Raw genomic sequence first — 18,115 nt, 5'->3', positions numbered from 1 at the left:
GGCATATGACAAGGTGCCAAGAGAGAAGCTATTCAATACGCTGCAGTTATATGGTCTCAATGGGGCATTATATCAAGCAATACTTAGTCTTTATTTGAGTTGTAAGTCAGCAGTTAGAATTGAAGAAACTAGAGGAAGATGGTTTAATGTTAAAACTGGTGTGAGACAAGGATGTACATTATCCCCTCTGTTATTCATTATCTATATGGATCACATTATGAAGGAAAGTGGTATTAAACATGATATCAAAATTGGAGATGTTAATGTCAGCTCTTTGCTTTATGCAGATGATGTTATACTTCTAAATAAATCCGCTACAAGTCTGCAAGATTCTCTGACTAAATTGAATAGCTGTTGTAATAGATATGGTATGAAGGTCAGCAATAAAAAGACAAAGACAATGAAAATAGGCAGAAACATTGAAAATATCAACTGCATTGTGAATGGAGAACTTATAGAACAGGTAAAACATTTCAGCTACTTAGGCACGATTTTTAGTGAAAATGGTAAATTAAATATGGAAATAGACAACAGAATCAACAAAGCTGGTATGGTAGGAAGTCAATTGAATAAATTCATATGGAATAAGAGAGAAATTAGTCGGAACACTAAATTAGCTGTATACAAGACAGTGTTCAAACCAGTTTTAACTTATGGATCTGAGAGCTGGGTCAGAAGTAAAGCACTTGACCAAAGACTACAGACCTCAGATATGAGAGTCCTGAGAAAAATTATAGGTGTGAACAGATGGCATCAATGGCAATATCATATTAAAAACGAGGATATTAGGAAAGAACTTGACATTGTCAACATCCAGGAATGCGTTAGCAGAGCTAATCTCAGGTGGTATGGTCACTTAAACAGAATGGGCAAAGAAAGATTGGCAAAACATGCGTTCCCTGCCAGGTTGGCTGCAAAATGACCCAGAGGAAGACCAAGATATAGGTGGATTGATACGGCACAAAGTGCCTTAGACGATAGAAATATAAGATCTGATAATGTTGGAGTCTTGACAAGTAACAGACTGATTTGGAGGAAAATTGTAAATAGGAAGTTAGTAATGATGTAATTTTTTTCATGTAGTACTATCATATCGTGTACACCCCTTGAGGGTATATGGCAGGAATTTGATGATGATGATGATGATGATTAAAAAATGAAATATGTTACTCTTTCTAAAGGTCAGAACCCAGCTTACAAGTTGGGCATTACTAGTATACATAATAAGATATTAAATTTCATACACAAGCTTTTTACTTAATGTTGTTTCTTAGTAGTAAAAAAATTTTTTTACTTAATGTTGTTTCTTAATATTAAAAAAACTTAATAAAATAATGTTCCTTTTCTTTAAGTATTGCATAATTCATACCAAATTTTTGTATATACTACACACCCAACACATGACATACAACCTTATATCCAAAGTTAAATTTAGAAGGAAAATTTGCAATAGAGTAGTTAATTCAAAATGAAAAATAAAACAGAATGGAAAAACATTAGACTTATATTTTAAGTCTTCATTACTATAAACATTTGACCTTGTAAGAAAACCGGCATTATTTCTGCTTTCTCGAACAGCATCATCATCACTTTTGCCGAATGTATTAAAACAGAATTTTGAAAGTTTTTTTGTGTTAGTTTTGAAATCTTTATAAACTTGGTTTCAATGGGAAGGAATTGGCTGCTCTTTCCTCAAAGGCTTCTAAATATAAATTTGCTGATATTGGAGATAATGGGTTGCCAATGGCCAAGCCAAAGCTCTTTTGTAAATAGTATTCTTAAAAAGAAAATCACCAGAATTTATGCAATGGATCAGGAGTGACAACTTGTTTAGATAACTTATCTTTTAAAAGAAGTAATATCTCTTCTGTGGTCATATTAGCAAAGAAGGAAATAACATTGAAACTGGGCATAATTGCTTCTTTTTAAAGATGCATGTTTTTAACAATTGAAACAAAAAGTTGTGATTCCTGACCCATTGCATAAATTCTGGTTATTTCCTTTTTTAAAAAAATACTGTTTATACTGAGATGTAAGAAGTCACTTAAACAGAATGGGAGAAGAAAGATTACCTTAGCAAGGTAATTTTTGCCAGGTCAGGTTGGCAGGAAAATGACCCAGAGGAAGACCAAGTTCTAGATTGATACAGTAAAAAGTGCCTTAAGAGTGTCTTACTTAGAAGCAACTACTTCTAAGTAAGAAGTTACTTATTTGTCACTGATCAAGGAATCTTCCCAGGTCATTCATTCACAGTGCACACTAAACAAAAAGCAAGGATTTATGGTTTATGACATTTGGAATTCATTAATTAGCATATATAACATTTGCAACCTCTCTTATGCCAGGAATCACATACAGAGGTTACACAACAATGTATACAACATGAATGACATGCCTAATGATATACATGATTCAACTATCACTCTAGTATTTTTTGATTTATAGAAATAACAGTTGTCAGAAACATCTGAGTTTTTTAGTTTGTGTTAAATATCTTCATGAAGATGCTGTCATAAAGACAGCAAAACATGTCACAGGAACATCATCATCATCAAATTCCTGGTGTATAGGATATGATAGTCTGTATAGGATATAGGGTGTATGGATATGATAGTACTACATGAAAAATTTACATCATTACTAACTTCCTATCTACAATTTTCCTCGAAATCAGCCTGTTATCTGGCAAGCCTCCAATATTATCAGATCTTACACAGGAACATTCAAGTTTCAATTAATAAAAAGTCAATGAATCAAATCTGGTTAATAATTCATTTGTAGTTAATTACTTAAAAAATGTGCACTCTGTTTGTGTGAAAAGAAGTAATTTTATCATCTGCAAAATTTAGTTATATCTTTGGATGGCACATATTTAGGAATAGCATGCTCATCTGTAATCTTTCATCTGATAGGCCAATGATAAGACATCCTCTGATGTCATATCAGTGGCTTATCCATTTGAGATATTAGTAAAAGATAGCATCAAGCATCGACCACACTCAACTGCAAGCAACATCAATGAAGGAAATGTGAGGATGCCACCTCAACTAACAAATGCACAGGTAAATTCAAGAAGCTAAACACAAAAAACACCCAAGGATGCTTCAGAAGGATGGAAGGAAATCTTGGCAGTCAAATCTGAAAATGATAAGTGTGAATTCAATGAATCTATAGGGTTTTAGCTTAATAGATGAACACTATGTAAAAAGTTGCACAGTCTAAGTTTCAATGAAAGGGCAGCTGCACATAAGGTAATCATTGACCATGCAATCAATAATACACACTAAGCTATAATAAAAATCCATGCAGCTGGTCCACAGAGCGTGGGAATAGAATGGATACGATACAAGACAGAAAGTTAGCAGGTTGGAATTTCTTTTTCTTGGCAATCTTTCTATTTACCTTCCTTTTAAACCCTTCAACTATTCTTCACTTTACACACACTTTCTTTATCTCGAAGTCAGAATTATCCTCACTCATCTAATTCACAATGACCTCTTGCATCAACCAAGCAAATGCGCACCACTGTGATAATGATTTTGCCCATTTCTTAAATGATATCAAAGCAGACAAGACTAGCACTAACTTTATTATAGTGCTGCATTAGCATCATAGTCTGTTTTTTAATTTAGCAAGAACACAATGAAATTGGAATGGAAAATTCACAGTAATGTGAGGTAATTTGAGAAAAGCAGTTCTCAAATTATAAATTATACATTATATAAGGTAGGAACAGTAAAAGTCATATCAGAGATTCAAAGAAATAACCACTGAGTTATATATAGAGAGAGATATTATATCCTTATAAGGACTGGCTTAATGGGGCGAAACAAGAATGCTTTTCATCTTCCCCGTTATCTGTAGAGGACAGTGTAAGGGTGTTATTGAGCTATTAAAGCTCTGATCATGGCAAGAGGGTAACAGCAATAGCCGAGCCTCAGTTAGAGCTTCATTGGCTGCAGCATTGCCATCCATTACCCTCCAAGGGTCCGATTTCAACCAGAGAGAGAGATATTAAAGAGAAAGTTTTCGTTATCCATTACAGATATGTTCCATCAAGAGGTGTACAAAATGCTATGATAATACTAAATTAAGTTTGCATTTACACCTGGCTTCTGTGCAATTTTCTTCACAATTAATCTATTATATATATATATATATATGCATGGAAGTTCATTTACTTGGTTGTTAAACATATTTTTAAAGAATTAAATGACATAAACCGCGAGAAAAGGAAAAAGGTTTAATAGTATCACACAACTAGTTTCGGCTTTTTATAGCCTTCTTTAGGTGTTTTTATAAAAAAGAAAAAACATTAAACATTGAAGATAAAAAACTGTGAACAGCACAGGAAAGTCACTATACCCATACATATTTAACATGAAAACGTTGTAGTTAACGTATTCAAAGCTGTTCCTTCATTAGCTACATTGTTGGGTGATGCGTATAGCATCTTGTGAGTGCCAGTATTTGATCACAGCAGAATGACAGTCTGGGAGGTTGTAGCTCAAATTATTATTTAAATGTACAGGGTTGAGAATGATTTCTCTAGATTCTACAATATTTCTCTCCAATTCGTCATAAGCAACGGAAAATGTTGTTAGATCTATCCCAAAGGACTGTATGATATGACTATGGTTTTCATCATCAGAATTGGCTGAAAAAAGGACATGGCTGGAAAAAGGCACTGGCATGTGTTCTCTTATAAGCAATGTCCCTCCTATGCTCCTCCATACACAATTCAATAGTAAGGAATGTCGCAATCACACCATATCTTGTACACACCGGGATATTTTAGATTGTGATGGCTAGGCTTTGGGCGGCTCACTAGAGAGCGGATCTTAGGAAGAGGAGTAAATAAAGTTCTGATGTTATATTTTTTGAGAACCTTGGCTAATTTTTGAGAGACTGAGCTTATATATGAGATAGATATGTTGCCTTTAACATTATTCATTTTGTCAGTATGGCGACTAGGAGGATTAAAAAGGTATTTTTTAGTATTTTTTTGAGAATAATCATTCAGTCTGAAAGTAGAGCTAAGAAAATTGATTTCTTAATGGTTATTCTCAAAAAATTACTAAAAAAAATACCTTTTTAATTCTCCTAGTCACCATACTGACGAAATGAATAATGTTAAAGGCAACATATCTATCCCATATATAAGCTCAGTCTCTCAAAAATTAGCCAAGGTTCTCAAAAAATATAACATTAGAACTTTATTTACTCTGCTTCCTAAGATCCGCTCTCTAGTGAGCCATCCAAAGCCTAGCCATCACAATTTGAAATATCCCAGTGTGTACAAGATATAGTGTGACTACGACATTCCTTACTTTGGCCAGACGGACAAGTCTATTGAATTGAGTATGGAGGAGCATAGAAGGGACATCGCTTATAAGAGAACAAGTGCCAGTGCTTTGTCCAGCCATGTTCTTTTTTTTCAGCCGATTCTGATGATGAAAACCCTAGTCATACAGTCCTTTGGGATAGATCTAACAACATTTTCCATTGCCATGACGAATTGGAGAGAAAAACTGTAGAATCTAGAGAAATCATCCTCAACCCTGTATACATTTAAATAATAATTTGAGCTACAACCTCCCAGACTGTCTTTCTGCTGTGATCAAATACTGGCGCTCATGAGATGCTATATGCACGCACTCACTCAACAATGTGGCTAACGAAGGAACAGCTTTGAATACGTTAACTACAACGGTTTCATGTTAAATATGTATAGCGACTTTTCTGTGCTGTTCACAGTTTTTTTTATCTTTAATGTTTAATGTTTTTCTTTTTTTTTTTTATAAAAACACCTGAAGAAGGTTATAAAAAGCCAAAACTAGTCGTGTGATATTATTAAACCTTTTTTCCTTTTCTCTCGGTTTATGTCACTTAATTCTTTAAAAATGAGGTGGTCTGAAAAGTTCTTGGCCTCGACCATAGATGGCAACACTACACTATTGGCAAGATTTTTTTTTTTAAGTCGGTACATCTGTCATAGCATCCATGTGAAATTGCAAGTCATTCTATCAAGTGGTTTGTTTTATACAGTTGTCTGAAGCAAAAGTGTTGTCTGTATCCCTTGAAGTGGATAAAATTGAGTATCGTGCAGTTATAAAATTCTTTGTAAAAGAAGGTTTAATGGCAAAAGAAATTCATTTGAAGTTCATAAAAGTTTATGGACACTCTTTCCCCTTTGTTTTCAACAATTAAGAAATGGGCTGCTGAGTTTAAACGTGGCCGTACCAGCCTTGAGGATGATCCATGTGAAGGACGTCCAAAAAGTGTAACAACACCAGAAATCATTGATCAAGTGCAAGATATGGTGTTGGATGACCGGCACGTCAAAGTGAGTGAAATTGCTGAGAGACTATAGGCATTTCAAAAGAACGTGTAGGATATATTTTGCATGAAGAAGTGCAAATGAAAAAGCTTTGTGCAAGATGGGTGACACACTTGCTCAAAGCAGATCAAAAATGCACTCGCATGAAAATCTCTGAACAGTGCTTGGAGCATTTTAACAAGAATAAAACTGATTTTGTGCATCAATTTATTACTATGGATGAGTCTTGGATTCACCATTACACACCAGAATCCAAACAGCAGTCAAAACAGTAGAACAGAAGCTGGTTTTTCAGCACCAAAGAAGAGAAATTCGTTTCCATCAGCAGGAAAGGGCATGGCATCAGTGTTTTGGGATGCTAAAGGCATTTTGTTTATTAATTATCTTGAAAAAGATAAAACAATAACTAAGCAATATTATTCTTATCTTTTAACCAGACTAGATGAAAAAATTCGTGAAAAAAGACCCAGTTTGTAGAAGAAAAAAATCATCTTTCATCAGGGCAATGTACCTGCCCACAAAGGTATTTTGGCAATGGGAAAATTAAGGGATTTGCACTATGAATTGTTACAGCCACCCTATTCTCGATTTGGCTCCTTCTGATGTCTATCTCTTCCCAAAACTAAAACTCTTCCTTGCTAGTCAGCATTTTTCTTCGAATCAAGAGGTGATTGCAAACTGCAGAGGGATATTTTGCAGATCTTACTGAGAACCACTACGGGGACAGGATAATGGCACTGGAGCACTGCTGGAATAAATGTATTAGTCTTAAGGGAGATTATGTTGAAAAATAAAAATAATTTTGAAATTATGAACTCGTTTCTTCATTGTTAGGCCAAGAACATTTCAGACCACCCTTATATACACACACACACACACACACACACACACACACACACACACACACAAGGTGTTTAAAATCTTACATTCGGTCTTCTAAGGCACAACAGACTTCTTTCGCTAATTTTCTTCCTTCTATGCATCAATGACAATCTCTAGTGGTTTGCAAATCTAATAGACATTTTTACTGATGAAAGAACAGTATATTCCTTCGTTTGTAAAACTTGGCACTACACAAATTAATCTCCAGAACACCAATTAGCACTACTAGTATTCTAAATTCTGATCTTCAAACCAAACTTCAATGGAATAGGGGATAACCCTGTCAGTTTCAATGCTAATAAAACAATCTCGGCCTTGTTAGGGCAGAGATTGTTTTATTAACATACAAAAACAGGACCCTTTTCCACAATCTTACTTTGATAACACCCAAATAAGTTATGAATACATAAATTCATATACTGTCACTAAAGATGTGAAACATGAATATTTAATAATGATGGTAGAAAATATGATTTCAGCTTTTAAATGAAAAGCCCCTAGAGCAATAAATAATGCAGTGAATGATATGACACTGGAAGGAACTGGATGAAACCAGTGACAGACCAAGATAATTTTGAGCCCTGGGCAAACTCCATGAGTGATGCCCCTAAGTTTATATATATATATTTCAAAAAATAGATTTAATGACTCCAAGACCGAGATAACATATAAAGATTTTAATGATAAATACTACTAGTTTCGGCATATAGCAGCCTTCAGAAGGCTGCTATATGCCGAAACTAGTAGTATTTATCATTAAAATCTTTATATGTTATCTCGGTCTTGGAGTCATTAAATCTATTTTTTGAAATGTATAACAACCGAGTAAAAGCTGAGCGTCACACATATATATATATATATATACACTTAAGCATTTTCTAATTGTAAGTATAAGTATTTTTTCAAATTATTAACAATTTCATACCTTCATTATTTCTACTTATCATTTTTATTCACTCATATATACTACATAAAAAAGAAACAAATAAAAATTATTATAAACAAAAATTATTGATTTTACACTGTAATTTTAATTTAATCAATTATAATTTAGAATGGGTGAAGAAAGATTAGCAAAACAAGTGTTCTCTGCTAGGTTGGCAGGAAAACGACCCAGAGGAAGACCAAGATATAGGTGGCATGATACGGTACAAAGTGCTTTAGATGATAGAAATATAAGATCTGATAATGTTGGAGTCTTGACAAGTAACAGACTGATTTGGAGGAAAATTGTAGATAGGAAGTTAGCAATGGTGTAATTATTTTTTTCATGTAGTACTATCATATCCTGTACACCCCTTGAGGGTACATGGCAGGAATTTGATGATGATGATGATATTTTTTTCTTGATTTTAAATCTTCGAAAGCTTTTATTCTTTCACTAATATCCATTTTCTTAGCAACAGCATTTTCAGCAGATAAAGCTAAAGAATTTAATCGCTGACTCCTCATTATCGATCGCAAATATGTTTTGATAAGTTTTAATTTGAGAAAACTTCTTTCAGCTGTTGCTACCATTATAGGAATTGTCAAAAAAATTTTCAATGCGACCCATGTATTTGGAACTATATTCTACAAATTGCTTGCTTTTAAAAATTGTAAAGTTTCTAATGGCAAATTTATGATTTCCAGAAGTAAACTAAACTGTCATTTTTGAATTTGAAATTTGCAAATCATTATTTTCCGTATTTTTGGAAGGAGCACAGGCTCCAAGGCCCTAGTGTTGCTGATCTTAGTTTTGGCACCCCTAGACAGGTGCCCAGTCAGTCTGCCCCTTAATCTGGCTCTGGATGAAACCATAAGTTGTATCAACTCTATAAGAGAACTTGTAATGATCATCATTAAATTCCTAATATGTATCCTCAGGAGGTTTACAGTATAATTACAATAGTACTACATGAAAAAGTTATACTATTACTAACTTCTGATCAACAATTTTCCTCCAAATTAATCTGTTATCTGTCAAGACTGCAACATCATCCAATCTTGTATTTCTATCTTTTAACTCACTTTTTACTGTATCAATCTATCTACATCTTGATCCTCTGCCTGCCAACCTGCCAAAGAACACTTGTTTTGTTAATCTTTCCTCTCCCATTCTATTTAAGTGACCATACCACCTGAGATTAGCTCTATTAACACATTCCTGAATGCTAATGGCAAGTTCTTTCCTAATATTCTCATACTGCCATTGATGCTATCTGTTCACCCCACTAATCTCTCTCAGAACTCTCATACCAGAAGTCTTCAGTCTTTGATCAAGTGTTTTTTTTCTAACCTAGCTCTCAGATCCACAATTTAAAATTGGTTTGAACACTGTCTTGTATACAGCTAATTTAGTGTTTTGACTAATTTCTTACCTATTTCATATGCATTTATTCAGTTGACTTCCTACCATATCAGCTCTGCTAATTCAGTTGTTTATTTCCATATTTAATTTACTATCTTCACTAAAAACTGTGACTAAATAGCTGAAATGTTTTACTTGTTCTATAGGTTCATCATTCAGGATACAGTTGAGGTTTACAATATTTCTATCTATTTCATCGTCTGTCTTTTTATTGCTGATTTTCATAGTAAATTTATTACATCAGTTATTCAATTTATTATTATTATTATTCAACACATCCAGGGAGTCCAAAGACTCATCGAGGGAGGGCACCACAACTCTCTGTCTCCACCATTCAATCCTCCTATTACAATGAACTGCAACTACATCAATGCCATCTACCTCCCACCACCATCACAAGTATTTTCAAAGACAATCACAAACATCTATGCCCACCGCGGGATTCGAACCCACGGCCTTTTGGCTGGAGAGCAGATACACTAATTATTCAGCCAACCAGGCCAGCTTTAGTTAGGGAAGGGAATAAAGTAAAGAGAAAAGTAAAGAGCTAAGATTAATATCACCAATTTTAATATCAGATTTAATACCACTTTCCTTCATAATGTGATCTATATAGATAACGAATAACAAATCCTTGCTATATTCACAAGATTTCTCAACTATTTGTCTTAAATTGAAAAATCTATAATCCTGACAACCTCTATTTGACCAGAATCCAGCTTGTTCTTCACCAAGCTTCCCTTCCACAAGTTCTTAGTCATTTTTCAAATATACTGGCATAAATATTATTAGTAACACTAAGTAGGGAAATACCTCTGTAATTCTTACATTCGGTTTTATTTCCCTTTGTATAGATGGGCACTACAACCCTAGCAAAAATGAATCCGATCAATGTTGTTATCACTACAACGACTGCAATATACACCGTATATTTCTTGGAAAGTTTATGTATATGATTCAAAGATTTAAAGAAAAATGATCTGTGTTAGAAAAAGTATCTGATCAAGTTGACAGTTGGGGAAAAAGTAAGCGACTGCTGAAGAAACAAACGAGTATCATTCCCCAGTATGCAAATCTATAATTGTCTGCACATGCATAAAGCACTGAGAAAATGTTTATATGGAGCAGAATTGTGATTGCAAAATCTGAAGTCTACAGTGTTAAAGGATGGCTCCTGTGAAAGAACTTTCAAGGGATTTAAAAAAAGAGAATGATTGAATATCTGAAAGACAGAATATCTTGAAGTTAAATTACTAAAATGTGCTCAAAGTACTGCATGTGACATTCGGAAAAAATATCGCGAAAAACCCCTCAAAGTGGATGGTTCACATGCTACCTCATGCAGACACAACAGAAAACTAGCCAAACTTGCAAAACCATGTGGCGTTCAACATCCAAACAATTTAATGCTGAATGGTTGAACTACAGAGTGAAGGTATGTGACCACACAATATGAAATCAGCCAAATGGTCAAGGATTTCACTTTTGCAAAGCTAAAAACTATGCCTTTTTTGACAAAGCAACATAAAAAAAGTGCATTTCCAATGGTGTAAAAATCATGTAAATTGGGAATTTGATGACTGGAAAAATGTCATTTTTAGTGACGAATCGCAAGTTTGCCTTGAAACTGGTGATAATATCTGTTGTATGGAGAAGAGTTGGTGAAAAGTTCTTTGATGAGTACATTAATACCAAGGCTAAATTTTCACTCTCGTTTACCGTTTGGGATTGCATTACATCACAAGATATTGTATGTATTGTGTTAAGTACAGTCAATTCTGAAGTCTACAAAGAAATTTTAGAGCATTTTTGGTTCCTAGTATCAAAGAATGGATCCAAGATTCCAATGACTTCATTTTTCAAGATGACAATGCATCTTGTCACCATAGCAGATGAATCAAAAACTATCTGTGAAACAATGAATACTCCAATTAAAACTATGACTTGGCCTTCAAACAGCCCAGACCTTAATCGATTAAAAATGTTTTGAATATTTTAAAGTGAAAAACCAACACCAAAATTTTCACAAATGCTGTCGAATCATGTCAAGCAATCATGGAAAGATGGAATGAAATTCTGCCAACTGACTTTCAAAAGCTTATTGAGTCCATTCCAAGAAGGATGAAAGACGTCATTTGAGCTAAAGGAGGAATAACAAAATACTGAATTTGGTGATCGGATATATATTTTCTGATCAAAGAATGATCACATACTTTTTTCTTCAGTGTTTGATTTCCATTCACCTAATTTCTGCTTAAAACTATAAAATATTTTTTGTAATAAATTTTATTTCTTTGTTAATCACATTAATCTTTATAACTGTTCAAATTGAACAAAATTTGAATAGTTATAAACTGTTCACAAGTACTGAGGAAAAATAAATCCCAATATATATACGTTAGTGTTACAGTCGCTAATCAGATACTTTTTGCCAGGGGTTGTATGAGAGCTCTGCTCCAATCATCCAGAATTCAACCCTCTGACCAGGTCTTCTAAATTATGCAATGAAACCACTGAAAAACTTTTATACCTTCATATTTGAACATTTCTGTTCAAATTTCATCTACTGTAACTAACTTTCCATATTTCAGGATTTTTGATGAATTTTTCTATGCTGACAATGCTTGTTTCATTTAGCAGTCTTTCAAAGTAATTATAACTTGCAATATCTGGTGTAATTAAATTCAAAAAAGTTACAGTGACAGGTCATCTTTTTAGAATAGAAGACTACTGCAATCCTAAGAAGTTTTTTTTTGTAAGTGACCAAAAGGAAAGGCAAGAACAAGATGAAAAAATATCATTAGTCAAAACTGTGAAGCCATACTCTGTTGACCAAAATGGAAAAGCAGGTTTTGGATAAGCAAGGAGGGGATAATGAATTTAGGAGACCAAGGCTAGATTTAAGTCCATAGGAAAAAGACATACACATATATAAAACAGATGTATGGATTTCAGTAGATCTTAGTTTAAGAAATGCATTGGTAGAAAATAGAAGTATATCAGACTTTATGTTGTTCAGTATTTTAGTGTTCTGAGACTCAATATGCTCATCAGATAGAATACTTTTTTCTCTTCAGTGGTTTTAGATAGTTCAAAAAATTATTTATATATATTAGAACAATTAGAGCATACGATTACCTAACACACACAATATATATACCTAAAGAAACTTCAATAATTTTCTCTAAGAAAACTTACACTGAGGTGGAATTCAATGTAGATCTCCTTTTCCTCTTAGATTTTGAGCCAATAACTGGAGTACCAAAATGTTCTGGATTGGTAAGAGGAAACTGATCAAGAGTCTAAAAAGAAAATAGATTCCCTTTACTAATAACAGTTAAGTTCAATGTAGAAAACACATATACACACACAATAAGTGATATTAATCAATGAAACAAAAATCTGAAAATGTCAGGTATCAATGTCTTTAATGGTACTACTATAAATTCTTAATACTCCATTTCATTAGAAATAGAGTATTAAGAATCCTCCATTTCACAGAAGTTTAATGATGAAATCATGATTATTCTGCTTTCTTCTTCTCCTTTTCCTAGCATTATGTCTTGCTTTGTGGAGGGTCTGCTGAAATCCCATTGCAGAAGGGTTGGGTCCACTTCTCCCATGGTGAGCCACTTCATTTTGGAAGAGTGTATACATATTTGTCTGGATAAATGTATGAAGGTGAAACACAATCACAAACATCCATGCCCTAGGAGGGATTCAAATCCACAGCTTCTTTGCTGGACAGCAGATATGCTAACCACTCAACCAACCAGGCCAGCGATGATTCTGCTTTATTATTTTTAGATTTTACAGTCTGATTGCAATAGTCTGTTAAACTATAGCTAAAAGAACATCTCTAACAGCAAGCTACTGCATTAATAGATTAAAAAAAAACAACAACTTAACTTTGCTTCTGATGAACGCATAAGATCATCCCTTATTTCATAAAACATGACGGCCTCTAGAGAAAATCAGTTGCACAAAATTTCACTCAAACAACTGTAATAATTTTTGAGAAGACATATTAAAATAATACAAAAAAAAGACAACAAAATTAACACCATAATCTGTATTATTTACTTGGCATTTTGGGTCCTAATTACATATATGAAACGGCAGTAAAATCACTAAACATCGACATTAAATGCTTGGAAATGAAGTAAAAATCTTGAATAGTTTAAAGCATTTTTACACACACACACACACACACACACACACACACACACACACACACACACACACACACACACACACACACACACACACACACACAGATAGGATAGCAATGACAAACCTTTCTGAGCTAGTAGCTAAAACACTGGAATATAAAGCTTGGGGAGGGGAGGGAGGAATCCAAGGAGAATAGCCCCCCCTTATGAAGAGTGTGTGTGAAACTAATAAACTATAAAATAATGCAGTCAAACTTTGTTGTAATGAAAATGGAAATAACAAGAACACAACTGTAACGAGCAAAAGGACAGAATAATCTTAATTTATGCATATAACGAGCTTACTAAGCAGATATGCTGTACATATCTAATATTTAATATTTAATATTTGCATAGTTATCAAATTTTGATAACTATGCAAACATTTTTAATTGCTTGAGTAGTTCTTGGAACAGACAAAAATGAAAGGAGTGACTTAGCTTTTATAACTACCTGCATCAGATTACAGATCAGTTTATAACCTAATCTTTGCCTTGGGAACTATCTCCACTCTACTTGCCCTTCAGTGTCTAGCTTCTGGCACCCTCACTTTACCAAAACACTGTTATGACTATAAAATCAGTTAAAAACAAACCCTTCCACTGAAAACATTTCTACTCAAACAAATTGTCTCTTGGTTCCTGAAAAAAGTCAAAATCATTCTTGAGTTAGGATGATGTGCAAAAAATGCTGCCCTCTTCAATAGTATCAACATTACAAAGAATAAAGCTGTCTACATATTGGTAGTAAAAAAAAATAACCAAAACAAAACAAGAAAGTGCACACTAATGAACATCAGTGAAGCACTGCTTCAATGGTTAACTACATAAAGAAGTACTGAATTCTCAACAGACGGTCTGATCTTAATGGTTCAAGCGGGAAAATTTCCTAAACAATTTGGTTGCAACAATTTTATATGTAACAACAGCTGGCTGGGTAACTGAAATTGTTTATTACTAATTATTTTTAATTACAGAGAAATAAACTGTGTTAGTATTAAGTGTATGGTTTTAAAATTATGGACAAATAGATTGTGTTTAATATTAAGTGTATTGTAGTTTATACAAGAATATTCATTCAAATAATATCTAGGCAAGTAATTATATATTTTTGCCTCTTTAATATTTCTTGTTTTTTTTTTTTTTTTTGAATCTATCTTTTTATTGAGTTATTGAGAATTAAAAAAATAGGAGGGAGATTTAACTCATCACTGTATAGTGAGCAACTGTTATAATGAGGAACTTTTGTTGGTCCCTTGGTGCAAATAATAATCAAGTTTGACTGTATATTTTAATATATAATAAATATGCCAATTAATTTTTTTATTTAATAAAGTATTATCAATTTAAATTTATATAATTTTAACTCAGATAAGAAATTTTAAAAAAAATTATATATATGAAATTTATAGCATATTTATAATTTTTTTGCAATCAATGAAATTAAAAAATCAGATGAATATTAATTGTTGCTCTACTTTCTTGAAACCTTCTAACCAAATAACTAAAGTATTTGGAATATCTCAGTTATCAAAGTAGCCAAGATATCAGGTGAATAAGCATTAAGTAATACATATAAAGTACTATTAAATTATATGTACTGCATGGAGATGAACTAAACAAGGTACCTTTGTTTAGCTTTTGTGTCTATGCTGTTAATTTGGATGGATGAGAAGGTATTATCCCCCCCCCCAAAAAAAAAAAACTAGCCTTGCTACATCACATAATCTAAATTATGTGTCTAAAACACATGTCCTCCATAAGAACATTAAATCAAGATGAGTGTCTCTTAGGAATCTTGTCAAATCTTTGTTTCAACACACAGACCAGAATATGGACCATATATTCACTTCCATATTTTAGACAGGATCTCAGTTCATCACATATACTGGCAATATCGCAAAATATATTTCCCTGCCTACTACAAATTCAATATTGTTATACTAGAGGCCCCATGCCTTACAGTTGTATCAATATCATTGAAAGTGCCCCTTCAAGATTAAATTAAATTAACAAGTAATTCATGACAGCTATAAAAAATAATTTTGCAAAACTGATCTTTCTGCATCTAATGGGGATACCAATATTTTTCTATACCAGAAAAATATTGGTTTAAAGAAATGAATTTTGTATTAATTATGTTCAGAAGGTCTAAAGTCTAAAGGATAACCAATTAAAAATAATCTTTATTCTTCTTATTATTTAATAAAGAATACAGACTGACTTATTATTTTTATTTTTTTGTGCAGAATCCTCAATTCAGTTTTGATTTTCATTGATAGAAGAGAGGTGATATGAAGGGGTAGTTATTTATATTTTTAACTTGATTCAATGGAAAAAGTCCAATCATACTTTTTTTTTTTTTGAGAGAGGGAAATAAAAATTTGGCTGGTGATGTGATGCATACTTCTCAACATGCATGTTATCAGCTATTGTTCGCCGTAAGCAAACATACTCAAGAGCTATTTTGCACTGTCTGAAACTATGGTAGGTGGCTGTTGATAACAAGCTGTAGAACATGCAAATATTAATAACAATACTATCACTTTTCTTAAAGAGTGGTGCCAGTCATGTGGTGATTACTATCAGTGAATGGCAGCAGTTGTGCCAGAATTTCTCCAAGATAGGAGTAGCACTAGCTAATACTGATGAAGCCAATTTTTATATTAACGGAGAAGATAATTGTCACAATATACATTATTGGAACAATAACCAACCTGCACTGGATAAGTCCCTCAAAGATGAAAGTGCAAGAAAACATCGGCTGTAAGACGCAAGTTCACCATGAGTCAGAGAGATACATCCGTATGCGTTTTCAAAGGAATGGCAACCATGTGGAGCATGTTTTAGTGACAGTTTGTTAAAAATACAACAATTTTCCTCATGTATGGAGACATGAATCAACCTTAGAATCATATTAATACTGATAACATTAGGAAGGAACCTGATATTGTTAGCATTCAGGAGGTGTGTGTAGGCAGAAGGCTATTTCTCTATTAGTCAATTAAATATAACGGAACAGGAAAGATTTTGCCGATGCCAGGAAAAATATCCAGAGGAAGAACAAGATCTAAGTGGACTGATGTAGTCAGAGGAGCTTCAGCTTCAGAAGACTGAAATATAAGATCTGACAATATTGGAGTCTTGACAGATTACAGACTAATTTATAGGAAAATTCTTGAAATTTTTCATAGTATCCTGTCCACCCTCTAAAAGGTACATATCAGGAATGTGATAATGATCACCAAGAATTATTCTGAACATACACCTGCAATCATAAAGAATGCAAGTAAATTCTCTGGTTTTGCTCATATACTTGGAAGTACATAACCACATTTTAGAAACAAAGAAAATCATAAAAATGAGAAACACATAATTTGATACTGTTGCAAAGTAGCAAGCAATGGATATGTCAGTGCAAGACATACTGCATTAAATAATCAAAATCATAACAATAAATCAGGAAAGAGTTAAAGAATATACTGAATGCTCATGAGGCTGTATTTTGTAAATATGTTCTTACCACTGATGTAGATTTATGTAAGGTACAGGATTTGCCTAAAGAAGAATGACCTTATGTTTCACTCAAAAGATCTATGAAATAAATTTAGAAAAGCTGACTTCCTCTTTTATGCCTTTCATTATTACACAGTAAAAAATATAATATATATGATAAATATAATTTCATATCTATTAGCAGATTTTCTAGCAGATCTGCTCTACTGTTCTATTGTTTGGAAAGGTATTCAAAAAGTATTTAAAATAATTAATGATGCTCAACAGAGAAATTAGAACATCTAACCACTTCTTAATAATTCACTCCACTCCTTAAGCATCCAGGTGCTCTCTGCTATATAGAATATGTTCATGAAAGTGACTAGAGAGCCGCTTTCATAATTTAAAGAACAGCACTCAGAGATCTAAATGAAACTTTCATGCTTCCAATATTTCAATTAGTCACAGAGATCCCTAGGATATAATGTAACATCCTAGGAAGGGATTTTAGTAAGTGCTAGTGGAAACCTTAATAGACAGGCAAGAGGCCTTAAATTACTGATATCCAGACCTTTGGAGTTTGACACTTCCATATTTAAATTAAATATGGAAGTGTCAAACTCCGAAGGTCTGAATATCAGTAATTTAAGGCCTCTTGCCTGTCTATAGAAGCTAATGACGTCACATCACTTTCCTTAGTATCCCATAATGCAAAGCATATATTCTTATGGACATGTACAATGCTATGCATCATGGGAAGGGTCACTACCCAGACAGTTCTGACCTTTATTGAGGTCTCATCAGTGGGAGCCAGACCCAGACATGATACCAAGGTTAA

At 33.3% G+C, this 18,115-nt stretch overlaps 1 protein-coding gene across 2 annotated transcripts in view; it reads right to left on the bottom strand.

Moving 5' to 3' along the window:
- Nucleotides 1-18,115, bottom strand: part of LOC150101569 (uncharacterized) — a 288,212-nt gene that overhangs the window by 205,847 nt on the left and 64,250 nt on the right. For both annotated transcript variants that reach the window (XM_090400919.1, XM_090400920.1), the window contains exon 6: nucleotides 12,771-12,874. In XM_090400919.1, coding sequence (XP_090257045.1) covers nucleotides 12,771-12,874 — 104 coding nt within the window. The remainder of the gene's footprint in view (nucleotides 1-12,770; nucleotides 12,875-18,115) is intronic.

This window comes from Typopeltis vanoorti, chromosome 11, assembly GCF_054136105.1.
Source record: "Typopeltis vanoorti isolate ZY-2024b chromosome 11, IOZ_Tvanoo_1.0, whole genome shotgun sequence".
NCBI lineage: Eukaryota > Metazoa > Arthropoda > Arachnida > Uropygi > Thelyphonidae > Typopeltis > Typopeltis vanoorti.
Note: the sequence above shows the minus strand (reverse complement) of the source record. Positions and strands in the feature narration are given on the sequence as shown.